Source organism: Dipodomys spectabilis, unplaced genomic scaffold (genome assembly GCF_019054845.1).
Source record: "Dipodomys spectabilis isolate Male_0828 unplaced genomic scaffold, ASM1905484v1 ptg000051l, whole genome shotgun sequence".
In the NCBI taxonomy this organism is placed as follows: domain Eukaryota; kingdom Metazoa; phylum Chordata; class Mammalia; order Rodentia; family Heteromyidae; genus Dipodomys; species Dipodomys spectabilis.
Window position 1 is genome coordinate 12,894,729 of NW_024870728.1, and position 26,339 is coordinate 12,921,067.

A 26,339-nucleotide genomic window follows, 5' to 3' on the forward strand; every position below is an offset into this window, starting at 1 on the left:
GCCACTTGGGGATAAACTTACATGGCTGAACAGGTTGAATATTGACATTTGCAAAATCGATGGCGAGTGAGGCCTGGCTGGAGGGGCCAAGGAAGGGCCGGGGTGTCAGAGAGTGTGAGCGGTGTGAGTGTTTCGGCTTACCTTGGGGATGCTTTCTGAGTGCCCTTGCGGCAAGGTCTTCTTTTATGAGAAAGTACTAGTGGGTGGGGTGGCCTTGATGCTCTCAAATAGAACGGACTCTGAGGCACTGTCTGTGTCTCACAGTGAGTGGAAAGCTGTAGGTCTTCAGTCCTGTCCAGCCCCTAGGAGGACTCTGCTGACTGCCAAGCATGGGAGTATGACTTGTACAACCCATACCCAGCCCTGCTGGGTGCCCAGAAGAGGCAAAAGCAGCATTATCCCGGAAGGCACATGCTGGCATTGCAGTATGGCACCTGCAGACAGGTCCTGCTGCCTTCCTGACTCAGAAGGAACGAAAGCCAGGTCCTCCAGGGACCCCCATAGTACTAAATGACCACCTGTAGAAACAGCCTGCTGGAGAACTTCTGTTTCCGTGTGTAGCCAGGAGCTAGTTCTCGGAGAGATAGGCATGATGGGCAGCCTCTCTCACCTTGCTGCTTGGACCCCTTGAAGATGATCACTGGATTAGCTGGAGAGGCAACCATGCCCAGACCTTAGCCTCCTTGAGGAGGCTGGAAACAGGGGAGGTTGGGGGGAACTCAGTACACATCTCAGCCCAAGCCCCTTAACTGTTCAATCCAGCACCTAGGATCTTTAGATGAAAAGTAACCCACCTCTGGCTGAGGCTCTGAAGCCTCAGGAAGACTGAGGGAAGATGTGTGGCTCTGCCGAGTGCAGTGGAGAGGCAGAGCCCCAGTGTGCAAGTGTGCATGCATGTGCATGTGTATGTGTGTGTGAGCGTGTGTGTGTGTGTTTAGGGGGACTCAGGGCCTGATGTACAAGTCCTCTAGTGAGATAACTTGGTTGGTTGGCCTGTGGTTTCTGTGTGTGTGTGTGTGTGTGTGTGTGTGTGTGTGTGTGTGTGTGTGTGTGTGTGTGTGTGTTGATTGGGACATTCCTGTTGTGTGGTTTGTCTGATCACTTGTTTTTGGCCCTGAGCTTCTGTCTAAGGGTTTATTTTTAGAGACTGTTACTTCTGGCCTGAGGGCAGAACCTTGGGTATGGCAGGGACATTTGTATTTTTTTTTTTTTTTTGAGATGTTTGTGGCTTTAAATTGAAGTACTTATTTTGTGGTATTCCTGCTTTTATTCGTGTGTGTGCGTGTGTGTGTGTGTGTGTGTGTGTGTGTGTGTGTGTGTTGTGTAGCATAATACAAATTATATGGTCTTTAAAGCAAATTAGTTCTGATTTAAGGCTGATCTTTAACTAGGTAGTGTGCATTTTTGCACCACTGAGCCTGTTTATCCATCTTTCCGTGAGGCAGAGCCCTATGAGACTCACAGGCAGAAAAAAACGTGTGTGTCAAAGTACCCAGCCATGTGTTTGGCATATGGAGCTGTGCACCACACACTGGCAACTATGGTGTCTGCCCGTGTTTTCCAACAGTGCTTCTCAGTGTTGAGTCGTGTGGGTGCCCAGTGAGTGCACGCCTGGCTCTTTCTGACTTGGCTGGTTTTTGGGTGGCGTGTGTCTCCAGCCATCTTTGTGTCTGGTTCTGTGTGTAACTACTGGTATGCTGGCTGGAGTTGTGGCTGCGCTTTGGAGTGGGCTTCCCCCCCCCCCCCCAGCCCCCTGCTGGCTAGGGGCTGGGATAGGACAGAAGGGAGAGGAAGTATGTGTACATGTGTGCATGTACGTGTGTGTACGTTGGTGTGCATGTGTGCGTGCTGGGGCTGGAGGCTGAGCTTCTGACTATATGGTGTGTGGAATCCGGGAGGCGCTCTGGGCGGGGAAGTTCTCTTCCTGAGTCAGCCCTCTGGCCTCTAGCCACTCAGCACTCACTTTTTCCTTTCAGAGCATGTTGTTCCCCAAGGGTCCCTAGAGCTGTCAGCTCTTCTCTCTATGCCTGAGATGCTCCCCTACCACCCGGATCCAGAACCCCCATCATCCCCCATGCCACCCCTCCCTCCCTGGCAGAGCTTGTCCCCTTTGGCAGGGGACTGGTGTCTTACTGAGCTCCGCCTCCACCTGGCTCTTCCAGGGTCCTGAGCAATGGTAATCGGGACACTCATTTTTGTGGGCTTGCTGCATCGCACCCAGCTAACCATTTCTTGACTAGTGACTGCTTTTGTGGAGGCTTGAGTGGTATGGGTCTGTGAACTGGCTGAAGAGGGCACAGTGCCGGGGAAGACCAGGGAAACGCCTCTGGAAATGTCCGTGGATGGGCTGAATGGTATTGTCTGAACAGCCTTAGAAAATTCTTTGGGTTGGGCCAAACTAGAGGCTCCAGAAAAAGTTTGTCCTAGAGAACCTCAGTCTGCCTTCTTCCTGCACCTGCCCCAACTCTCCCCCTCTCCCCCCCAACCCCTCACAGCCCCTCTACTGCCCTTCCAGGCTCTCTCCCATAACCTTGGGTGAATGCTGCCCATAGAGGAGGCCTGGATCACCATGCTTACACCTCCATGTGTGGTCACTGTAACACCTGCGTCTCCTGGCCTCTGCCTCCAATGAGCCTGGAGTAGGAATTCTAGGAATCAGAGGCAAGCTTTGTGAATGGAGATGAGGAGGGAGCTGATTATACTTGAGGAGGGACCTTCAGGAACTGATGGTCATGATTCCCAGATGCTGACATTTCATGGTAGGGGTTAGTGGTCTCAGTACATGACATGTCAGCTCATTTTGATGCACTATCGGCCATTTCATTGAGCTCAATCTGATTCTTTTACCATCTCCATAGCATAGACAAGGACACTGGGGGAGTAGCTGAGGCCTCCATGTTTGTGACGCTGGTGAAACTCCATAGCTGAGTGTGGAAGCTGGGCCACGTGCTCTGTCCTCAGTGGTGTTGTCTGGCTTGAAGCAGGGTGTTGGTGAAGGCTCTCCTGGAAAGCCTGAAGAAGGGTCCTTCTCTTTTGCCCTCTCAGATGAGGGTTTGGGGATCCGGGGAATGGGAGATCTTAGCTCCTTTCTTGGGAGCATGGCAGATGTCCCCCTGGCAGCCTTCCACTAATGTCCGCTGCCTGCTGTCTCCCCTTGCCCTGCCCTGTTTTACAGAAGTGGTGGGACACACCCAGGGGCCACTGGATGGGAGCCTGTATGCCAAGGTGAAGAAGAAGGATTCCCTCAACGGCAGCACCGGGGTAGTGGCTGTTACTTGCCCTGCCCTGTCGGCCACACCCAATCACGTGGAGCACACCCTGTCCGTGAGCAGCGATTCAGGCAACTCTACAGCTTCCACCAAGACAGACAAGACCGATGAGCCTGGCCCGGGGGCTGCTGGGGCCCCCACTTCCCTGAGTCCCCAGGAGAAGCAGGAGCTGGACCGCCTGCTCAGTGGCTTTGGCTTAGAGCGAGAGAAACAAGGTGCCATGTACCACTCACAGCACCTCAGGTCCCGCCCACTTGGGGGCTCGGCTGTGCCTTCCTCCGGCCGCCATGTTGTTCCAGCCCAGGTTCATGTCAACGGTGGGACCTTGGCATCCGAGCGAGAGACAGACATCCTGGATGATGAGCTGCCCAACCAGGATGGGCACAGTGGAGGCAGTATGGGAACTCTGTCTTCCCTGGACGGGGTCACCAACATCAGTGAGGGAGGTTACCCTGAGCCTCTATCCCCACTCACCAATGGTCTGGACAAGCCATACCCCAGGGAACCTCTGGTCAATGGCGGGGGCTACCCCTATGAGTCAGCCAGCCGGGCAGCAACTGCCCATGCCAGCCATGTGGCCCCCATGAAACCCTCTTACTCCGCGCAGGAGGGTTTAGCTGGCTACCAGCGTGAGGGGCTCCACCCAGCCTGGCCACAGCCAGTGACCACCTCCCACTATGGCCATGACCCCAGTGGCATGTTCCGCTCTCAGTCCTTTCCGGATGTGGAGCCCCAGTTGCCCCCTGCTCCAGCCCGTGGTGGCAGCAGTCGGGAGGCTGTACAGAGGGGCTTGAATTCATGGCAGCAGCAGCAGCAGCAGCAGCAGCCTCGCCCACCTCCTCGCCAGCTGGAGAGTCTTCCAAGCAACAGACCCAGCCCCCAGCCACTGGCAGAAACCCCCACCCCTGCTCTCCCCGAGTTCCCTAGAGCAGCCTCCCAGCAGGAGATCGAGCAGTCCATTGAGACCCTCAATCTGCTGATGCTGGACCTGGAGCCCACCACCGCTGCTGCCCCCCTGCACAAGTCACAGAGCGTCCCTGGGGCCTGGCCAGGGGCTTCCCCACTCTCCTCTCAGCCCCTCTCAGGGTCTTCCCGCCAGTCCCATCCACTCACCCAGTCCAGATCTGGCTACATTCCCAGTGGGCATGCCACCGGAATCCCCGAGCCTGTGGCTCCTAGCAGGTCTTATACACCTTATGAGTATCAGTCTTGTCCAGCTGGGGCCAACCAGAGTTTCCGTCCAAAGAGCCCAGCTGCCTCCTCCTCGCCTACCTTCACCCACAGCCCTGCAGGGCCTCAGCAGCCCCCGGCCTCTCTCCCTGGCCTCACAGCTCAGCCTCAGCTCCCACCAAAGGAAGCAACTTCAGACCCCTCCCGAACTCCTGAGGAAGAGCCACTGAACCTGGAAGGGCTGGTGGCCCACCGGGTGGCAGGTAAGAGCCTTGGGGTCCCCGTGAGGTGGATGTCCCCTCCTTCCCCTTCACCCCTTCCCTCTGTGGTATGGGAGGGTGGGGAGGTAAACATAGCAGTGGACCCTCTGCAGCCCTGAAGGTTGAAGGAGCATGTGCCCAGCCATCTTTCCCCACATTTACTGCCTATTAGGAACCAAACCAGACATGTAGACTCAAAAAATCAATATCTCTCAGTTCCTGGCTTCAGGAAATTTACTGTCTAGTCAAGGTACACAGGCTGCACCCACAGAGGGCATGGTGCTGTGGCAGAAGTGAGACCAAGGCCTCTAGAACCTGGGAATGTAATGCCTAAGGCAATGAAGGCGAGCTTCCTGGTAGGCAGAGTACAGACTTTCTAAGGGACTGTCTGCCATGCTCAGACTTCCCCATCTTCACGACAAGCATGGAGAAGGCTGGGGGTGGAGGGGCTCTATGGACTTGGTTTTTCTCTTAGGACTTCCCGGAGGCCCTCAGGAGGCCTGTAGGGGTGAGCTACCCGCCCCCTCCCGCCCCAGGCTCAGTTCAGTCTGAGACTCATCCTCCTGGGGACCTTTAAGGAATTTTGTCATTGGGGAAAGGTCTCCCTTCTCGGTCAGCTGTTGTGTTGCCCTTGCTAGAACCAGCTCAGTATGTGAAACAAAGCTCCTTTTCATACCAGAGAGATCCAGAAAGCTAGCTGGAGAGAGAGGAGAGTAGAGGACAGACGGAAGAACCTATTGGGGGGTGGAGAGGGGAGAGAAATGAATATCTAACCCAAGAGAGAAAACTCACTGGCCCTACTCTCTGACTGGTCCACCAGGACAGAGAGCCTGAGCAGGAAGTCCTTTAGGCTGATTTGTTGTGAGGTAGGGCCCAGGGCAGGGGTGGCTCAGAGAGTGGGGCTGGGAGAGGTGGGCCTTGAGCCCTGCTCCTCAGCTGACTGGGTGGTAGGAGTTCCCAGGGGAGGAAGATCAGCTGGCTCTGCCCTCCACCCTTTTCCTAAATTTAGGGGTCTCTGAGTCACCATGCCAGCTGCAGGGAGGGAGGGAGGGAGACACCCTCCCTGGGGATGGGCCATGATTTAGGGGAAGCTGCTCAGGAGGCCAGCTGGCTCTGTGTTGAGCTCAGGACTGGGTGTGGGGGCATGGGTGCTCTGCCCCTGCACTTTGGAGTAGAGAATCCCCAGTTCCACTCTGAGTGGCCTGCAGATGTATTTACACCAAGGAAGCTGGAAGTCAGGGCCTTGCTTCCTGCAGTCAGGACCCAGAAACAACTCTGTGTCTCTAGGGGTGAAGTGTGGCCTGGGCTGTTCTAGATGGGGCTGTGACTTTTGTTGACCCCCACTTCTGGGTCCCTGGTATGAGGGACCCTCCCTGGCTGTTTGGTCAGCAGAAACCCTTTTCCTCTTGGTTTTATTGAGGAGAGATTACATTTTAGAAATGCAATCCTCCTTCCAATGCTCTTACTGTAGACTGTCTCAAAAGCTAGGATACATCTTTCCTAATTTGGGAAAGAGTAGACTTATTTATAGTGCACATCACACTTAGGGATGGGCAACATAAGTATCGAATATCATTATTAACATGACTATCCTTATCATGTAATACTGTATTGGAAGTGTCATCCAATGCAAAAGACAAGACAAAGAAATAATAAGAGTTAGAGTTGGGAATCCAATGGAGGTGTCTGAAGTTCTGATCAGTGATTAGACTGATGGGCTATGTCTTTGGACACTTCTTAGGTGAATGATGGAAATTTCAGTGCAGGTTGGAAATCAGATATGGGTCTTATTCTTAGAGTCTGGCATTTAGGAGAGAAAAAGAACAGGAATTTTAAGTTATGGTCTAGGGATATAGTTCAAGTGGTAGAAATCTTGCCTTGTACGCACAAGGCTTTGGCTTTGGTTGCCAGCACCAAAATCAAGCAAAGCAAAACTAACCACAAGAAGGAAACAGAAAAGATGAAGTTGTATTCCTTTGTTATAAGAGGTATAGAGAAAGATCTGGGGAAGAGAAGTGGAGAGCTAGCGAGGATGAGGAGGAGCATGGGGGCATGGTTGAACCAAACCATGGGAGATGGAAGTGTTTTTGAAAGTGGGTGAGGGCCCTGGGTAAAGCAGGCCCATGGTGAGGACAAGAAAGCACAGGAAGTATCTGTAGGGCTAACAGTGGATGGATAGTACTGTAGGCCATGACAGGAAGTCTCAGGAAGGACCTGGCTCAGGCTTGAACTCACAACCTTAACCTCTTTCTTGGCCATTTCACTCATAGCTGGTGCTCTATTACTTGATTTACTTGTGTCCTACTTTTGGCTGGTTCATGGTCGATAAGTCTTTCTAATTTGTCTTCCCGGGAGGCAGAAGCTCCAAACTTTGATTCTCAGATCTCAGCCTCCTGAGTAACGTGGATGATAGGCATGAGCAGCTGGTGCCTGGCATCAGGATGTCTTTTAATTACTAAACTGCAGTTTATCTAGCAGTGGTGGGGGCAGCCATTAGGTGTCTTCATCAGGAGGATGAACCATGAGCAGAGCTGTGCTTCTTGCAGATATATCTGGTAGGTCTAGGCAGGAAGGATGAAAATGGGTGTGATTTGAAGGGGAGATGCTAACAGCTTATTAGCTATCCCTGGTCCTGGAGCCCTGGATTAGGGTGCTTACCATGGGCATGGAAAATACCTAGTGATGTCATGGGTACTATGACGGCAGAGCCAAGGCAGTCACAAACTTATTGGCTGTGGTGAGTGACAGGGAGGGAGACAGTGAAGATGATAGAACGAGGGTCCTTTAACCTGCAGAGGGGGAAGAAGAGCTGGAGCAGGCGTGGTGCATGGTGACGCTTACTGGGTGGGTCTCTCGAGTCTGGCAAAGGATATGGGTTTGTGGAATTGGCGCAGAGCAGGATGGGAAGAGCTGTGTGTGGATTTTGGAGTGGAGAGTGAACTGTGGGTGTGGTGAGGTCTCTTTGACGTAGCTGAGAGAGTGTAGCCATGAGGAGGGAGAAAGGAGACCAGGCTGAGAGGATGTGTGAAAGAAAGCTCAGAGCGGTGACAGAGACAAGGACACTGTGTCATCCAAAGTCAAGAGAGTAAAGGATTTTGGGAGGAGGGGGGAGATTTCAATGGCATCTGCCAAGTCTGATGGGGAGAATAAAGAGCCACGAGGCTGTTGAATTAGGTGGCCCAGTGATGTTCAAACACGAGTGTGAGTAGAGTGCTGGTGACAGGAAGCAGGCCTGGAAGGATGAGGAGGGAGTGGAGAGAGAGTGAAGGCCACCTGTGCTCTAGAGCGGTTTTCTGATGAAAGGAGAGAGAGCAGCGTTAAAGAGGGCAGCTCAATCTTGGGAACTGTTAATAGAGTCACGAGACTTGTTTTTTAGGTAGATGATGAGGAGAGGGGAGGGGGAGGCTGGAGAAGGAAGGATAAGAAGAAAGAAAATGATGGAGATGGATAGGATGAAGTCTCTAAGGAGGTGGGGGGATGGGTCTACTAGCCTAGGGGGCTAAGTAAAACCCACCCAGGAGCTCTGATACCTCTTGATGAAGTTATAAAGGATGGATAAATGTAGAGAGAAATACTGAGGTCACTCTTTCAGAGTTGGCATTGGCATTTTTAAAAATAAATATCAGGCTGAGTCCAAGGCCCATTCAACATGGCAAGGCTGCTGCGCTGCACCTTTAGTCTGTGCGACTTGCTAGGCTAGGTTCTGGAAAAATGGTGACAAGCAGTACATAACACCTTTCCCTACAGCTGAGTTGGACACTGCCCAAAGAAGCAAATATGTGTGTGTGTGTGTGTGTGTGTGTGTGTGTATGTGTGTGTGTGTGTGTGTGTGTGTATTTCAGATGGCTGATCAGCCCCATAGAGATAAAACAGTGGCCTATCAGTGAGGGTTTGAAGGTGTGTGTGTGTGTGTGTGTGTGTGTGTTGCATTTGATATGGGATAGTCAGGGATTTCATGGGCAGTGAGTGAACGTACTACGTAGACTAGGAAGTGTAAAGGGCCTGGGGGCAGAAATGTGCCTGCTGTGGCTGGAGCAGGTGAGGAATGAAAGAGAACGGGAATGGGGCTAGCTTCCTGTTGGTCTTGTAGTTGATCCTAAGGACTTTGGCTTTTTGCTCTCTGTGGGATGGGAAGTCTTGGGGAGGATTTGGTCCACAGGGTGACATCATTTGGCTTGTTCTTCAAAGGACCAGTGTGTCCAGGATAGAAAAGGATGGGCAAGGTTGGAGGCTGCTGCTATTGATCAGGGAGGAAGTGGTGGGGATGGGAGGAAGAGTGTAGACACATTTTAGCAGTGAAGCCAATGAGATTTAGGGACAGACTGGACAGGAATGTGAGAAGAAAAGCAAAGGCAGGGACAAAGGCAGAGCCAATGAAGACTGGCAAGGACTCCCTGTCCAAACAGGCAGGTGACCCATGACAGAAAGGAAGATGGGCCAGGCTGGGGGTGAAGCAGCCGGGAGGGGAGGGGAGGAGTGACAAGACTGAAATCTCTGGTCCTGGGCTGCCATCTTCTTCTCCCGCTGTGGGGTTAGAAACTAGGGTCCCAGTGCTCTGTGAGGAGCGTGACCCCGAGCTACCCTCTCTTCTTGTCCAACTCCCCTCCTCCCGCCAGTGTGTGGCCAGATCCATAGGCAGAACATCAACTAATCTTGATTTTTCTCTTTGTTTTTGTTTTGTTTCGTCTTGTTTAATGCCTTGTCCTCTGCCTCCCTCCCTCCCCCTCCCTCCCATGCCTGTGTCCACCTGTTCTCTGTGCCCTTGGTGGGTCACTGGCTTTGCCTGGTACCTCCCTCCCGCCTGCCTCCCCTCCTGCCGGCTCCCCTGGGGTGCGGGTGGGCAGCATACAATGCCAAACTTCAGGGCCTGGCTCAGAGGGGCAGCTTCCGGCCCCCTCCTCTCCACCGAGCTGCCTCGCTTTCTGGTTGGTCTCTCCCCCTTCCCTTGGTAGCTCTTGTTTCCCTCCCTTCCTCCCTCCCTCCTGTCCTTCTTTAGAAGTTGTCCCCTTTCCATCCCTCCTTGTTGTTTCCTCTCCTTTTGCCCATTTTCCCTCTCCACCCGGTCCAGCTCCCTCTCCCTCCTCTGTGCATGAGCCCAGGCCCCCTCCTGCATGGATGCATGGCCTTGCCTGCGGGAACAGGGTCTGAGCTTTCAGGGTCCCCGGGGAGGCGGGGGGGGGGGAGACACAGGCCTCCCCAGTGAGGTCTCCGGACGGTTCCCACTAGCCGCCTCAGGTAGACAGGCTGGGCTGCAGGGCCAGGTCTCTCTCCAGGAGCCAGGCTGGGCTTTGTGTGGGGCTAGCAGGCACAGGACAGGGAGTGGTGGGTGGCCCAGTTCCCGCTGCTCTGACCACTCTTGAGCAGGGCGCATCTCCCGGACAGGACAGGGGGCCCCTGCTGACTCTGACGCTAAGACTCATGGGCAAGAGTCAGAAGCTTGAGTTGTGGCCCTGGTCCTGCCTGTGCCCTTGGGAAGGTTTTTGTTTTTGTTTTTTAACCTCTTTGGAGTTCATTTTCCCAATCTGGAAATAGAGGTTCAAGGCCTGGCATACACATTTTGCTCAGTGGTATGGTAGTCCTGCCTGCATCAGGGTCCTGCTTCTTTTTTAAAAGAAATTGATAATTGTTGTTGCTATTATTATTATTATTTTATTATTATTATTATTGTGTGTGCCACTACCGGGTCTTGAACTCTGGACCTGGGCAGAGTTCCTTAGTTTTTTCACTCAAGGCTAGCACTCTGCCACTTGAGCCACAGCTCCACTTCCTGCTTTTTTGATAGTTGATTGGAGATAAGAGTCTCTTGTACTTTCCTGCTCAGCTGGCTTCCAACTAGGAACCTCAGATCCCAGCTTCCTGAGTAGTTAGGCTTACAGGTAGGAACTACCAATGCCTCACTGGGGGTCTGGTTTTTGATTTGAGGCAATGATGTCCACTCACATAACTCCCAGCCTCTTAGAAAAAGCAGGGCCTTAGGGGCTTAGGCCTAAGGAAGGAACCCCCAGGTCTTTGCCTCCATCTCTGAACCTGGAGGCTGCTGTCAGAGAGACAGTATATTCAGCTAGCCCAGTGCCATGGCCTTGAGGAGCTCCAGGAAGAGGCTGAGGGGATGTGGGAATTATGGACCACAATGGCAGTGCCTCCTGGTCCTTTGTTGTTCTGATTCATGGATAACTAGGAGATGGCTCAGGCAGCCTCTCCCCTCAATTCCTCCTCCTCCTTCTTCCTCCTCCTCCTTCCTCCCCCACTTCAGCCCTCCTCTCAGCCCAGCGGTAGAGAGTATGATTGGCGGGATCTGGGTGGGGGATCCTGTCCCGAGGGGAGCTGGCATGACTTGCCCTGGGGCTGCTAGTGTGGTCGCCGTGTGGCTTTCTGGTGCCCTGGTCCAGCAGGTGGCCTTCCTCCTGGATCCTCCCACTTCTGGAGCCCGGGCATGCAGTCGGACACCCAGTCCTGCCGTCTGGAGCTGAGCAATCCAGTCTTTTGGAAATCGGAAGGCTGGAAAGAAGAGCTGGGTCTGTGGGGGGTGGAGGGTGACCAGCCTGGGGCATTCTGGGGGCTGTGATGACACCAGGGTATTTGTCCATGTGACTGGGTGAGGGATCAGTGCTTTTCCAAAGGGTGTTTAGTTATGTGTCAGGACTTCAGCTTCCAGAATTGCAGTGTGTGTGTGTATGTGTGTGTGCATGTGTGCATTTACACATGTGCAAGTGTGTGGATTGGGTGGCAGGGTCAATTGTCTCCTATCTGCTCTTGTGAGGGGAGCCCAGGGCAGAGAGCTGTTCTGGGAACAACCCCATCCTGATGGCAGTGTGGCTCCTTGGCAGTGGCACCGACCCCTGCACTGGTCCTCACGTCTGGAGCTGTGTGGCAGTCCCTGGCTGAGGTGACAACATTCACAGGACAGCAGAACTCAATGCCAGCCATAGAGGATGAGGCAGGCTCTCTGACAGGAGGTGTCATGATCTGTCAGGGCTTCCTGCTCCTCAGGTTCCTTGGGCAGAGGGCAGAGTTCTCCAGATGACCTGAGAGAACCTTCCAGAGTTCCTCTTTCATCCTTTCTTCCTCAGGGCCCCTCATTTCTTGCAGGGGTTTGTAGGGGCTGACTGTAGAGAGGGTCAGCATCCCCAAAGACTCCACTATCATAGTGGCCTGCTGCCCTTCTGTTTGTGTGTGTGCGCGCACACACACATGTGCACACATGCATGCGTGCCCACTGCGCCTGTGTGCATGTAGGAGACAGAGACACCGAGAGAGAGAATAATGGGGCTGGGGACTGAGGAAGTCCAGGTGGAGGGCAGGGCTGGGGAGCAGGTTATTTTTATGACGGTCAGTCCCTGAGACATGAGAGGGTTGTTTTCTCTCTCTGACACTGGCTGTCAGCTTGTGTCCAGGCGACTCTGCTTGGCTTAGGAACAATGGCGCTCTCTTCTCTCTCCTCCATGCCCGCTCCCCTCCCTTAGAGAGACGAAAGCGAGAGGGTGGGGGGAGTAGGGGCTCTCTCTCCAGACTCTCCAGGGTAGCACTGGGCTTGCCAAGGGGGACAACAGTGGGACACTGTGTTTAAAGAATGTGAGTGGCTGTGACAGGCCACTGCTGTCATGGGGTACCCTGGCAACCCTCCCCAGGGGGCTGGCCTGTAGGAGTAGAAGGTAAGGGTCTTCTTCCCTTTGCAGTGGGGGATGGGGAGGTTCTATCCTGCAGCCCCCTGACTCTGGTGGTCTTTTGGTCCTTCCTCCTTGGCGCTGGTCAGGACTTTTTTCCCGTATGGCAGCCGGGGGAAGAAAAGAACCAAGAAGGCTGGATGCACTGTCTGGTGGCTGGCTGACTGTCCTGGGCAGGGCCCTGTGGTGAGCCCCATGTGAGGGGCCACCTTGGCTCCCAACGGCTGCTGCTGAGGGAACCAGTCCATTTTAGGCAAAATTAAAGCATCCGACCTCCAAATAGGGAACCAGGTCATTCCCTGACAAGGCAGAGAAGCCACCAGGAATGAGGCTACTGAGGTGGGTGAGGCCGGAACTGCAACCAGCCCTGATGATTCCTTCACCCCCAGCGCCCTTCTCCAGCCATCCTCCTCTGTCACAGCATTGTTAGAAAATCAATGGCTGTGTCTGTTTCTCTCTAATGTGAGTGCCAGGAACGAAGCCAGCAACAGCTCTGGTCCACATTCCCCAGAGGACTGAGTGTGGGTCAGGGGCTGTGGGAGGAAGGAGGATGCATGGCTGAGGCTAAAGGCATCCTCCCACAGGTCTGGCTGAGGTGCTGGCCCGGTACGACGTCCTCCAAAGCCTAGGAGTCCGACTTGGTGGAGGCAGCCAGCATGGCTCCCCTACCCCCAAGCCACACCCTCCTCCATTCCTGGTGGATGCTTCCAGCAGCTCCGTCTTGGAACGCACATATTTCTCTATTCTGCAAATGAGGACAGTCTGCGATTAGGGGCCCGTTTGCTTTCGACAGCTTGCGGGAGGCAGGGAGAAGTCGACCCTGGTCTCAGTTGAGTTGGCAGGCAGAGGTACTACTTGAGTACAAACCCCCTCCTCCATGCCGTCTGCATTTCATGTCTGTGTGTTGTGTCAGCACATAGACATGCTTACAGGCCCTGGGAGCCCCCATCCTGGGAGCGTATGAATGTGTGCTGCAGGGGTTGTGTGAGGCAGTCTTAGAGTATCAGCTGTGAACCTGGCAGCCAGCAGCCTGCTGCTTGTGACCAGCAGGAAGGTTTGTTTCCTAGCTGGCGCCACTCATCATGGCTGCCATAGGGCCAGCTTGGGTCTCCCAGGGGCTGCCGGATGTACAGAGCTCATTGTAGATGGGAAGATGATTGAGGATGTGGATTGATTCCTGCTTGGCTGCACTGACACATTCCTAGGGCCCAGCAGTGTATGGGTGCACGTGTGTGAATCTATGTGTGTGTGTGCATCTGTGTGTCTACATGTATACACACAATCCCACATGTCCCAGATGCGTGTTCAGGGTCCCCAGCCTGTGTGGCTTAGGACCTTTGGTTAGTCCTGGTGATGAAGACATTGGGCTCGGTCATGGTCTCCAGGATATGAGTTTTCTAGGATTCTGGGAGCCAGCTCAATGAGGCAATGGGTTCCATGCCTCAGTCCAGCTGTAGGAAGGGGGGGGGGGTGGGAGAGGGGGAGGCTGACAGCATGCCCAGCCCGTGCAAGCAGGATAGGAAGTGCAGCCAGCCAGCAGATGGAACAATGACTTCTCTTTGCCTGCCCTTTGGTGAGGGGGGCCATGGTGGGGGCCTCTGCCACCTTGGGGTGAGAGGAGAGAGTGCTTAGAAAAGGGGAAGTTGATAAGAGGCTCCTGAGATGGTTGGGGAGAAGGCCTTGGAGAGGGCCAGAAACATTCCCAACAGCCAGTTGGGAGAGGATGCCAGAACAAGTAAGACTTGGTTGTTTCTTCGTTTCACCATTTACAAGATGATGCAATTGAGCCCTTTCCAAGAGCTCTTCCCCACGGGCTCCATGTTGCTTGTTGGTTGATGTGGTTGCCTTGGAGACTGTCTCTTCCTCTGCCTTCCCTCCCTCGTCTAGAAGCTTTGGCCCCCTGCCTCCAGGGGCTGGAAGGAGTGAACATCTGTTTCTTGTATCAGTCCTTTGTGCTTCTGGTCCCCACTCTTCATAGAGTAGATTCCTACAGAAGGCTGAGCCCAGGGCAAAGCTGATCCCTAACCTGCAGAGAAGACTCTAGGATGTGAGCAAGAGTTGGGCCCAGGAAGGCTGGGGAAGATGCTAAGGGGAGGGAAATCCTGGCTGGCTTTGCCCCTGTGCTAGCCCTGTCTTCTCAGGACTATGTGAGGGTGTGTGTGGCGGGGAATTAGATGGGAATCACTCATTTGTCAAGTAATGTGCTCATTGCCCTCCCTGCCCTGCCATTCCTTCAGGGGTGCAGGCTCGGGAGAGGCAGCCTGCAGAGCCCCCGGCCCCACTCAGGAGGCGGGCAGCCAGCGATGGACAGTATGAGAACCAGTCTCCCGAAGCGACATCCCCCCGCAGCCCTGGGGTCCGCTCTCCTGTCCAGTGCGTCTCCCCCGAGCTGGCTCTCACCATCGCCCTCAATCCCGGAGGGCGGCCCAAAGAGGTGAGTCTGTAAACTGCACCCTGAGGCTCCAGAGAGCAGTGGAGCCCACCGAATACCTCCAGGAGTCAGTGGTCAGCGTGTCACCTGGTGGTCATCTTGTCAGCGATTTGCTCTTCCCTGCCTCCACCCCCCACATCCTTACCTAAGGTCTCTTCTTGGCCATGTATCTGGAGGCCATTTCTTCCCTTCAATAGCTTTTTGTGTCCCCACTCCTTATATTAACGCTGAGATGGGTGCTCCCATCTTGAATCTTAGAGTTCTTGAGAGGGTGATCAGGATCCTGGAGATGACGTAGGTGACTTTAGTCTCCAAACCTAGTCCGATAGACTAGCGGGAATGTGTTTGGAGTCCTTCTCAGAAATCAAGGATCTGTTGGACGATTTAGTTTTCATGCTCAAATATTTGTATTTCTGAGATGTTTCGAGATACAGAGGCACTGGGTCTTGAACTTGAGTGTGTGTAAAAATCACTGGGGCATCAGATCAAACTCTAGATTCCCAAATCCACCTGAGGTAAGGCTGGGTTGGGACCCAGGAACCTGTATTTTACATGTATACCCTGAAACATTCTGATGTTGATGGAGCATGAGCCCTCCCCCTTTTTTTTTTGCCATGTCACTGAGCTGCTTTTGCTCAAGGCTAGCACTCTACCACTTGAGCCACAGTGCCACATCTGGCTTTTTCTGTTTTATGTGGTGCTGAGGAATTGAACCCAGGGCTTTATGCATGCTATGCAAGCACTCTACCACTAAGCCACATTCCCAGCCCTAGGGCCACTTTTTATGATATTGAGCTTCCTTGTAACTTCTTTGCTTGGAAGTCATTTTGGATAGCAAAGGTCTTTGCTCATTTTTGTTTCTCCCTTGCTTTCTGGTAGAACCCGAGTCCCCTGTCCATCCTCCAGCCCCTCCTCAGTGGCACTGCTCTGAAGTATTTCCATGGCAGGTGCTCCTGAATTCAGATGGGCAGAAATGGCCTTGGAAACGGCCATGCCCCCATGCTTTATAAAGAGCTGTGGGGCTGTGCATGGGCGGCGTCTCCACTGGACACCTTACCTGAACACTGGTGGAGAGTCAGCCCGGGAGGGGAATTGTGCTGTGTGACTTGACGTAATGGCCAAGGTCATCTGGAGGGGAATGAACTTCTCCTCAGGGACCTCCCCTTTGTTCTCCTGCAGCCCCATCTACACAGCTACAAGGAGGCCTTCGAGGAGATGGAGGGAGCCTCCCCAACCAGCCCACCACCCAGTGGGGGTAAGGACCCTGGCGAAGCCTGTCTTCCCATCCCCTCAGCCCCTCCTCTCAGTCTTGGCCTGTGTGGGGGTGCGATGGGGGTGTGTACCAGGCATGTCGGGCCGGGCTAGAATCTGCTGCTTCTTACTTCTTCATTTCTTCCAAATGCTCTGTGTTCTCTGTAGCTTCTACCTATACCTAAGGGTGAAGCAACCACTCACTGAGTGTCTGAGCATCCAGACAGATTGATCATGGGGCCTGGGTTCTCATTCCATGGACTTTTCTTTGTTGTTTGAGTCTTTTGCCATTTTAGGCTCCAAAGATCCCCCATCTTAGTGTGACTCTTTGTGACTTGGCCCTCCCCTTGTTTCTGACTCCCCATTTCTGCCTGTGTCTATTGCAGACAGCCTCTGTGACTTCTCTTAAGGACACACAGGACACGGGCTCATAGGCTGGTAGAGTCCGGTGTCATCCACCCTTGACCTCCAGGCAGGGGCACGTCATCTATATCGCTGACACACTCATTGGGGAGGCAGGCCCCAACAGGACAGCCAAGAGGAAAGGCCTAGATGAGCTCAGGAGTGAGCAGTGTTCCTTTTTATTCAGGAAGTGTCCTGAACTGGGGGATGTAGTTGTGGGAAATGCAGTGGCAGAGCCACGCCAGACTGTGAGGGATTCGGGGTCCATCCTGCAAGAGGCCCAGGGCTGGCAGAATAGTAGAGATTCGGACTTCTGAGCTGGGCCTCGGTTGAGCTGTTCTTTGCTTCTGTAAGAGGGGAAATGGGTGAGGAAAGTTGAACTGGAGCTGGCTGCATCTATCTCCTGGGGACTGGCTTTTCTGCCCCGGGGTGGGAGGTGGTAGCAACCCATGGCCTACATGCCAGCAGAATGTGGGTGGGCTGCCATCTTGAAGACACATGAGGTTGAGATTGTGACTGATCAGCAGGCCCTGGGAGCTGTGGCTCCTGCTGCCCAGTAGAGACAGAGTAATGGAGCATTCTCCAATAGTCAAAAATGTGACAGGAAATTTACTGGTGAAATTAATTTGAAATGTATATTAGGCTGGGAAAGATGGTAGATGACTCTAATTCCAGCTACCCAGCCAGGGTACAAAAGCAGGAGCATCTCGAGGCCAGTCTGGGCAAAATAGGGAGACTCCCATCTGAAAACTAACTAGCCAGCACTGGGGACATGACTTCCAATACTTTAAGCTCATGGCCATGGGTTCAGTCCCTAATATCACCAAAACAAACAAACAAACAAACAAACAAAAACCCCAAACCAAATAACTGAAATATTGTCATTTCAATAAGTAAATCAATATAAAATATTAGGATATTTTTACAGTCATTTGGAAAATATGAAAGTAATATTGTATAAAAAGAAACATTTTAAGAATGTTTTAACTTCAGTGGAAAACGTTGAGCTATTAGTTTTATTGATATAAAAATGATCCACGCATGATAGTAAGCATTGGTAATCCCAGCACTTGGGAGGCTGAGGCAGTAGGATTGGGACTTTGAGGTCCGATCGAGTTACATAGTGAACGTCTGTCAAACCCCAAAACAAAAAACAAAAACATCAGCATTAGTGTCTTATGCTGGTACTCCTAGCTATAGGAGGCTAAGAGCTGAAGATTGTGGTGTGAAGCCAGCCTGAGAAGCAGAGTCCATGAGATACTTATCTCCAAATAACCACCAAAAAGCTGGAAGTAGAGCTCAAGCAGTAGAGCACCGGCCTTGAGTGAAAAAAGTAAGGGTCAATATATAGGCCTTGAGTTCAAGCCTTAGTAAGGGCACATAAACAAAGAAATTAACCCAAAAGAGAGCTACTTTATACTCTTCTTGAATGTGGCTGTGTATCTTGGAGTAGATTAACTCACCTCAAGTGTTGGGCTGATAGCCGCCATCTTGGACTCATGATTGCAGGCCTGAGCAATCTACAGGATAAAGCCACACCAGCTGAAGCATCCAGACTGACTAACCCTGGGGCCTGGCATACTTGAGAGTATGTGGAGGGTGTAAACTACTCGGGCTGTACAAGAATTCGGTTCTGCCCTTTCCTCTCAGTACACTGGGGATAAGAATAAGTCAGAGGTTTCATAAACACATGGGGCTGGGGAGAGAGGCTGGAAGGTGGAGAAACACAAGGAATTTTTCTCAGGAAGCAGAAAGCTGCCTGGCTTCGGCGCCATCGCCTTCTTGTTTTGGCAGGAAGGGCTACCTGACTCCTCTTCTTTCCTGACGGGGTCCCCTGCCCTCTACGGACCTGCTCGGTGGGCGTTTACAGAATGAACTGGAGCTGCACGCTGGTCTCAGGCTGGGTGGGCATTTGTTTCATCATCAGGCTGCACAGGGAGGGGTTCACTTGGCAGACATCACTAGGGGTTCACTTGGCAAACATGAGGGGTGAGCAGGAGGCAATAGGGTGGGGAGGTGGTGTGGGCAGAGGAGTTAAGCCTAGACTTCCTGGCATTTTGGAGTGGTATATTTGTTCGTCATTTGTCCACTGGGCATCTGGGTAGAGCACAGGGGGAGGCCCCACCCAGTCCATCCAGGACGCTGAGCAGCAGCAGGGTCCTCGGGCTACGGCCTCTGCAAGGTCTTGAGCTCCCCGATCAGAGATCCAGAGTTCCTTTCTTTCCTTTCTCCCGTGTGAGGAGGCAGCTGCCACTGAGGCGTCTCGTGACCAGGCCACTCGGCTGTGTCCCCAGCTGGGAAGGCCAGCAGCCCGCTCTGACCTTGTGTGTTAGGTGACACTTGTAACCCAGATGGGCAGCTCAGGACAAGCCCAGGCTTTGTGCAGGGAGCTGGTGTTCCTGGTGGAGCACTGCCTGGGCTTCTCCTTCACCCTGAGCCCCCAGGCTTGGGATACAGAGCCCGGCACTGAGATCTTGCCTGCTGGGATTTGTAAGGGGCATGTAGGACTGATGGCTGTTCTGATCTCAGGGCTGGAAAATTCCAGCCTGTGATCTCTTTTTCCCTTCTTACAATTTTTTAGCATGTGTCCTCTTAAGATTCCATTTCTGCCTGTCCTCTTCTGAGTCTATTCATGTACATGGCTTACAAACACTATATGTGTGCATGTATGTGCAGATGTGTGTGTGTGTGTGTGTGTGTGTGTGTGTGTTTGGAGTAAAGGTGCTGGGGCATGAGTGGGGTAGGAGGGAAAATAGAGTATTTTAGAGAAAGATAGAGATATTTGAAGGAGCCTAGATGTGTGCTGTAAGCTTCTAAAACATAAAGGGGCTGTCAGAAGAGACCAAGGGCCTGGGATAGAAATGACTCCCTCAAGGTTGGGTGGGGCCCGGGCTGGGACTGAGACCTTGCCCTCTGACTCTCTTCTTGTCCTTGAAACTGCTGACATGTGGAGAAACACGGAGACTGGGGAAGGAGTGGGAGCGGCTGGGACTCGGGCTGTCTCCCTTGTTCCCAGCCCCACCAGCATGCTCCCCTCCCTGTAGCTTGTCTAGCCCACTCTAGCTACACCCTCATTCCTGTGTCTCCTCCTTTTCTTTCCAAACAGTACGCTCCCCTCCTGGTCTGGCTAAGACGCCCCTGTCTGCTCTGGGCCTGAAGCCCCACAACCCAGCAGACATCCTGTTGCACCCCACAGGCGGTGAGTGGCTGGCTGGTAGAGGGGGGTTGGATGAGGGAGGTGAAAGGGAGGAGGCCCTTGTGTCCTGGGCAGGGGGTATGATGGGAGGATCTCCCCCCCTCCCCCCTCCCCCCGAGAGTGGAGCTTCTCAGGGTTGCTGGGGGTGAGGTGGCAGTGGCTAGGTGCCACCCGGATGCCAGGTCCGGGGGTGGGTGGCATCCTTTTATAGCCTTTTTGCCTTAGTGTTGCCTGGATGGCCTTGGGAACGCAAGGCTTCCTTGCAATCATCCAGCTCTCTGCTGGAAGCCTGTCCCACCCCCATCCAGTGTGCAGCCATTACCAGCCTGTGCCAGGGCCCCCGTCTGTGGCCCAGCAGCCTCTGCTCTGAGCCAGATCCCTGGCATTTGGACTGCTTTCCTCATGTGCCTCTCTGGGAAAAACCTATCACTGAACAGCAGCTACCACCATCTGCCACCTAGCCAGCCCTGGGTCTCCCCTGCCTTAGGCTCTGCCATTCGAAGGTGGCCTCTCCTCCATCGCTTTGCCCATATCCCAGTTGCTGGCAGCATTTGAGCCTACTGTTGAGGATGGGAGCTGGACCCCAGGGACTGCTAGGCTGACCCCGACCTCCCTGAGGTCAAGTAGCCTGGTCTGATTACGGAGCAGAGGACAGAGTCCTGGGCCTGTGCAGAAGATGTTGCCCAGCAGGGTGGTCACTTCTGGGCTCCCGCTTCCCCTGGCCATTTCCCAGCCAGACCTAGAGACACTGGGGACCGTAGAGGTCTGGGTTTTTAACTGTGATTTGGAAAGCCTGAAGTATGGCTTCTAGAAAATGAATCTGGCTTTAGGGCTTAGCTGGGACTCTTGGGGTCAACTCTGCCTTTTCTCCTTAGTTGCCAGAAGACTCATCCAGCCAGGTAGGAGGGCAATGGCATGCATTGGTGAGCCACACAGACACTGGCTGGGCACAGCCTCCAACACGGGAGAGCATGGCCAGGGACACTGAGCCACCAGAGAGGAGGGGGTGGGGCTGCCTGTCACCAGTCCAGCGCTTGCTGCTCCCGACACAGCCACAGGCCTGGCTGTGAAAGGCAGAGACCACGGAGAGCCTAAATCCAAGCATCCTAGACTCTGGGATGCTCTGCAGGATGGACTTCAGCCTTCCCCATGGGCTCCTCTTCCTCGGCCTTCCTGCTTCCCTTTTCTCAGCAAATTCGTTCTCTAGAATGCATTCTCATTAACCAATATCTCTCTGTGTGTCTCTCTCTTTTTCCTCCTGGCTCTTTCTCTCATCTTGATCACCTGGTCTTCTTTCCTGCCTCTCCTCCCCCCTTGCCTCCTCCCTCAGAGGAAGATGAGGGCAAGGAGGCTCCTAAGCTTCCAGAAGGTAAGCACAGCTTGCTGGTTGGCCGCTTCCTGCACTCTGAGACTGGGAATGGCTTTCCACACACTCCAGGCTTGACCAGCCTGGAGCCTGGTATCTATCTTCTTACCTGATCTCAAATGACAGGCACACAGCCTTCTTGTCCCCACCCCTTGGCAAGGACATGTCACCCTGGGCACTGCCTGGGGAGATCGTGGCCAATGGGCACCAGTTCAGGCACACCCAGTGCCCAGGCACCAGCAAGGTGTCACCTTGTTGACCAAGATACCTCTCCTACTGCTTCCTGTCCCAGGGGTAGTGCCACGTCCCAGAACGTGGCACATACACAGGCAGATGGGGCTCAGGTCGCATATCATGGCAGACAGAGCAGAGATTGTCCCCCGTAGCCCTGGTGGTAGGCTGCTCTGTGGACTGTGGGGTCTTTGGCATTGTCTCTGGCTTCTTCTTGCTAGATGCCAGCACTCGGCCAGTCGTAATGACCAAAGATGCTTCCATTATGGCTAGTGTCCCTTAGGGGGACAATTGCCCTGGTTCAGAGCCAGTCAGTCACATAGCCAGCATCTGTCCTCTGGAAGCGCCTGCCTGCCCTTCTGTCCACACAGAGAGCAGAAGTCTATCTTCCTGGGACCTCAGAAGATCCCATTGGAGCTTTCAGGAAAGTGACTTGGGGCCGTGTACATATGATGTCTGAGCAGAATTTCAAGGAGTTGGCATGGCTGTGTACCCCAGCATGACTGGGGTGGGTAGAACCGCTACGCTGTGCTCTGGGCAAGCAGAGGGGGACAAGTCCTAGTGAGTGAGATAAGGCCTCAGGGCGATGGTAAAGGAAGTGTGTCGGCCTCCTTGGCCCCTGTGTGGCTCTGGGCATTGGTGTTCCCATCTCCACCAGGCATGGGTGGATGAGGTGGGTGCTGACCCCACCTGGGCCCTGTCTCCCAGTGGCTGGCTGCCTTGGATTCTGTCTGGGTTTCTGAGCCCTACTCCCCTTTGCAATCATTACCTTGACTTTCCAACCCCAAAGCAGCATGGCCTCTGACCCTGCTTCCTCCAGGAGCTTCCCAGAAGCCTTTGCCTGTTGTTTGGCCTGCCTGAGCACAGGCTTCCTGGGGGCTGCAGAACACAGCAGCTTGGCCATGGAACTTAGAAGGTGAGGCCAGGGCTAAGCTGCTCCAGCCTCCTGCCCAGGGAAGGCCTTTTCCCAGGCTAGACCCAGACAGCCACAGTGCGGTGAGGCTGGGAGGTCATGGCTGGAAGAGGTAGGCTAAAGTCCACCTGCCTGGACTTCAGTTTCACTCTGATGAGGTCCCAGAGCTGGGTCACCCCACAGACAGACACACACTCACACACACACAGACACACAGGGGCCATTGGATCTGCGGCTTTTCTCTGGAGGAACTGAGACATGCCAAGTAGAACTCACAGAGGACTCTGTTATAAGACCATGAGTCCCCACCATCCAACACCTAACCCAGACACCTGACCCAGAGCCCCACGAGTGCAGGGAGAGGTTCCTGGGAATCCACTCAGCCACACCAGGGCTGTCGGGGATCTGGAGCTCAGGCCTGTGTTCCAGGCAGCAGAGGGGAATCTGTCCAAGGTCACACACAGGTAGGCAACAGCAGAAGCAACTGTGGTGCTGGCTCTCCTGTCTCCTAATCAGGGGCCATTTCAGAGCCCTTCTCCTGCCTCCAGGCGCCAGGCCCTGGGATTCCAGTGTGGGCGTTGGAATTGCTGCCCGGGGAGTTGGGCGGTGAGGGCAGAGAGCAGGGCTGGGGCAGCCAGTGCCAGCTTTCCTGACTCAGGCCCCACCTCCTGGGTCAGGCTGGAGCACATTCTTTGCTGACCCTCAGAAGTGTTATTTGATTTTCCCTGCTGATACTTTGATGGGAAATAAAGAAGAAGGAGCCTGTGAGGCATACCCAATTCAGGGCAGAATTATTCAGCTCCATGCAAGTCACTGTGCTAACTACATCTGTGCATTCTTTTATTCATGGATTCGATCATTATCTTGAGTTCCTTTTACAAGCCAGGCTCTGGAGACATAATAAAGTGAAGTGTGAGATATGGTTGCTAATTTCATAGAGAGTTGGTGTGAACAAGAACCAGAATTATGCATGCAGTGCTTTGGAGGGGAGGGACACGGTTCATGAGCCCTGATGACAAAGAACTGAACCCTAGGCTAAAGGAGTAACGTGAGGATGAGTGGGATCAACTTGGTAAAATCCCAGTGGGAGAACATCAGATGAACATGCCAGGTGCAAAGGCCCTGGGGATGGGAAGGGGTAGTGTGTGATTTTCTAGGAACTGAGAAATCAGTGAGGCTCGAGCATTTAGTAAGGTGTGTGCGTGTGATATCAAGTAAGGCTAAAGCAGGCAGGAGCCAGGCCGCCTGGGGGGAAGGGGGCTAGGAATCCCATTTTAGGGCAGTTTGATGATTCCTTCGGTCAGGGACACAGCTAGGAGCCTGAGCTAAATCACCACACAGAAGCTTTCCCTTTCCAGTGCCTCCACTGGACGGAAGAGACACCTCAACATCCCAACAGTGACTCTGTTGGGTGTGGGGACCAGGGTTCTTCCTCCTCCATGGAAAGGTGAAGAAGCAGTCCTGCTACTGGGAGGACATACAGAGGACGTGGGCAGTGGCTTCCTTGGCTGTGAACATTCAGGCCCGATTCTGTTTGTCCCAGAGATGGGGTGTGGCTGCATTTGGCACAGGGAGAGATCATGGACCAGAAATATCCTCTTCCTTCTCAGAGAGGCTTGGTGGATGGGTGCTCTGTGGAATCCCATGGCCCCAGGGGCGGCTCAGAGCGACTCTAGGACAGGCCCTGAGTGAGGCAGCAAAGGGACGAGGAGGAGAGCAATCCAACAGGAACATGAACTTGGCGCCCCAACTTGGTGCTGATCTGGGGTGGGAAGGAGTGCCATAAATCCCTGCAACAGCCAGGCACTGTTGGCTCACCCCTGTAATCCCAGCTACTCAGGAGGCTGAGATCTGAGGATCGAGGTGCAAAGCCAGCCTGGGTAGGAAAGTCCAACAGACTCTTATCTCCAGTTAATCATCAGAAAATTGGAAGTGGCGCTGTGACTCAAGTGGTAGAGCGCTAGCCTTGAGCTGAAGAGCTGAGGGACAGCGCCCAAGCCCAGAGTTCAAGGACCACAACTGACAAAAAAAAAAATAACCCTACGACGTGGATGGGTTGTTTGTTGTTTGTGTTGGTACTGGAACTCAGGGCCTTTCCCTCTTGCTTGGCTTTGTTTTGCTCAAAGCAGTGTTTGCTCAAAGCTCTCCATCAGTTGTGGAGCATCTACTTGTGGCTTCTTGCTGGTGAATTGGAGGTAAGGCTCTCAGAATTATCTGCCCAGGCTGGCTTTGAACCATGACTTTTCTGAGTAGCTAGTCTTACAGGTGTGAGCTAGCACCTAGTAGAGACTTGGGATTTTGTGTGTTTGTTTACAGACTGGGCTTGAACCCAGGACCTTGCACACGCTAGGCAAGGGAGCTACCCTGTCAGCTCTTGCATGTCTTTATTTTCCTCAGGGTAGGCAGTGTAGGTCCCTTGGCCCCAGCCAATGTTTTTTATTTTTTAGGGAGTCAGAAATGCATTTGAGGGTGTGGGTGAAGAGCTGCCAGTCCCTGGGCTGAGGAGCCAAGTCACCCTGGGCCTCCAGCTGTTCTCAGCCGCCAACAGCCACTTGGAATGGCTTCGGGCTTCTGGAATGTTCTCCATGCAGCACCCTCCCCGACCCCACCTCTCCTGCCCTTCCCAGCTCTGTTGCCTGTGGGTCAGCTGCTTGGGGACTGGAGGAGAAGGTAGGGTGGGAGAGGCAGGGAGCAAGGCTGAGGAGGGACTAGGTCAGCCCTACATCCTCTGAGCCAGCTTGAGTTACCAGGAATCAGCAGGATCCATCCCTTCTCCATCATTCCATCCTAGCTGTGCAGGTGGGTCCTCCCGTTCCTACTTCACAGTGGGGGAACACTGAGTCCCAGAAAGTTCTAGTAAGTGAAGGGGGAGAGGGGGGTGGATGGGAAGGAGAGAGAGGTGGGAAGGAATGTGTGAAAACCTTTCCAAGGCAGAAGCAGGAGCTAGTAAGTGAGGTTGATTTTAAGCATTGTAGAGGTGACCTCGTGAAAGCAGGTGGCATGGCGAAGGGCCTGAGGACAGTGGGCAGAGGATATGGGAATGGGGGAGGGAAGACTGTGTGTCTCTTGGGAGTGGAGGGACCGGAAGAGGAGGCTGACTGAGAAGGATAAGAGTTGCAAGAGAACCTGGTGGTGGTGGCTCATGCCTGTAATTCTAGCTACTCAGGAGGCTGAGATCTAAGGATCATGGTCTGAAGCCAGTCTGGGCAGGAAAGTCTGTAAGACTCTTATCCTCAATTAATCACCAAAAAGCTGGGAGTGGAGCTGTCTCAAGTGGCTCAGGGATGGTGCCCAGGCCCTGAGTTCAAGCCTCATAACTGGCAAAACAAACCAGAGGTGGAAGAGAAGGGAGGTGTAGAGCAAGGTAGGGGCTGCAGGGGTGGGGCTGGCCTCTGAGGGGCCTTGGCTCGATTGGCTGCTTAACCCACAGGACTGTCTCCAGACACCTGTTGCTCTCCTGGTAAATCATCCAGTGCCCTGAGTCCAGTCTCTTGCCCTGTGTAGGGGACTGGTGTTCAGTGGTTTGGAAGCTGAAGGGGCTGGGGCAGATCCCAGGAGACTGAGGCCTTGAACACATGGCCAGCTCAGAGTTTCTGGTCTCTCAGGACTTCCAGGGGTCTGTCCTTCAGCCCACTCTGCTTCCCCCCTTCTCCTGCCCTAAAGCTCAGGTTCAGGTCAAAGGTGCTCAGCCCCCACGGTGGCCAGCAGACCAGGAGGACACGTGGGGCCAGTAGGGCTGTGTCCTCACTGAGGGACCCTCTCTCAGCTTCCAGTTAGAGGAGGGATACTCATATGTTTGCAAAGAGAGATGTGGGTAGGAGTCACGATGTAGGGGTCTTGGCAGATGCTGTATGTAGCCCATTCCAGTGGAATATCCCAGGAGAGCTGAATGGACTACTGAAAAGTCTGAGGGCTGGAAAGCTCTTCATGCTGCACCCCAGCAGTGGAAGGAGTGAGACTCACCCCATCTCGAAGGAGCCAGCAGAGACCAGAGGAGCGTGTGTCTTGAATGATTGGAGATCTGCTCCATGCCAGGCACCCATTTGCCAGGCGGGTGTTGGGCCCTGAGGGAGCCCGAGAGCAGCCCATGGCACACAGATGCCCCTTGCCATCTCTGGGTGGGAGTGATGGGCTGTAGTGTGCCATGAGGAGTTGGGCAGAGCCATACAGAGGACCTGAAAAGGCC

General features: G+C 53.7%; 1 protein-coding gene across 7 annotated transcripts in view; it reads left to right on the forward strand.

The window, feature by feature from the left end:
- Tns1 (tensin 1) overlaps positions 1–26,339 on the forward strand; it is a 185,641-nt gene that overhangs the window by 136,621 nt on the left and 22,681 nt on the right. For 5 of the 7 annotated variants that reach the window (XM_042679011.1, XM_042679012.1, XM_042679014.1 and 2 more), the window contains 4 exons: positions 3,176–4,702; positions 14,601–14,797; positions 15,974–16,049; positions 19,554–19,646. In XM_042679011.1, coding sequence (XP_042534945.1) covers positions 3,176–4,702; positions 14,601–14,797; positions 15,974–16,049; positions 19,554–19,646 — 1,893 coding nt within the window. The remainder of the gene's footprint in view (positions 1–3,175; positions 4,703–14,600; positions 14,798–15,973; positions 16,050–19,553; positions 19,647–26,339) is intronic. The other 2 variants (XM_042679013.1, XM_042679018.1) reach the window with 2 other exon arrangements.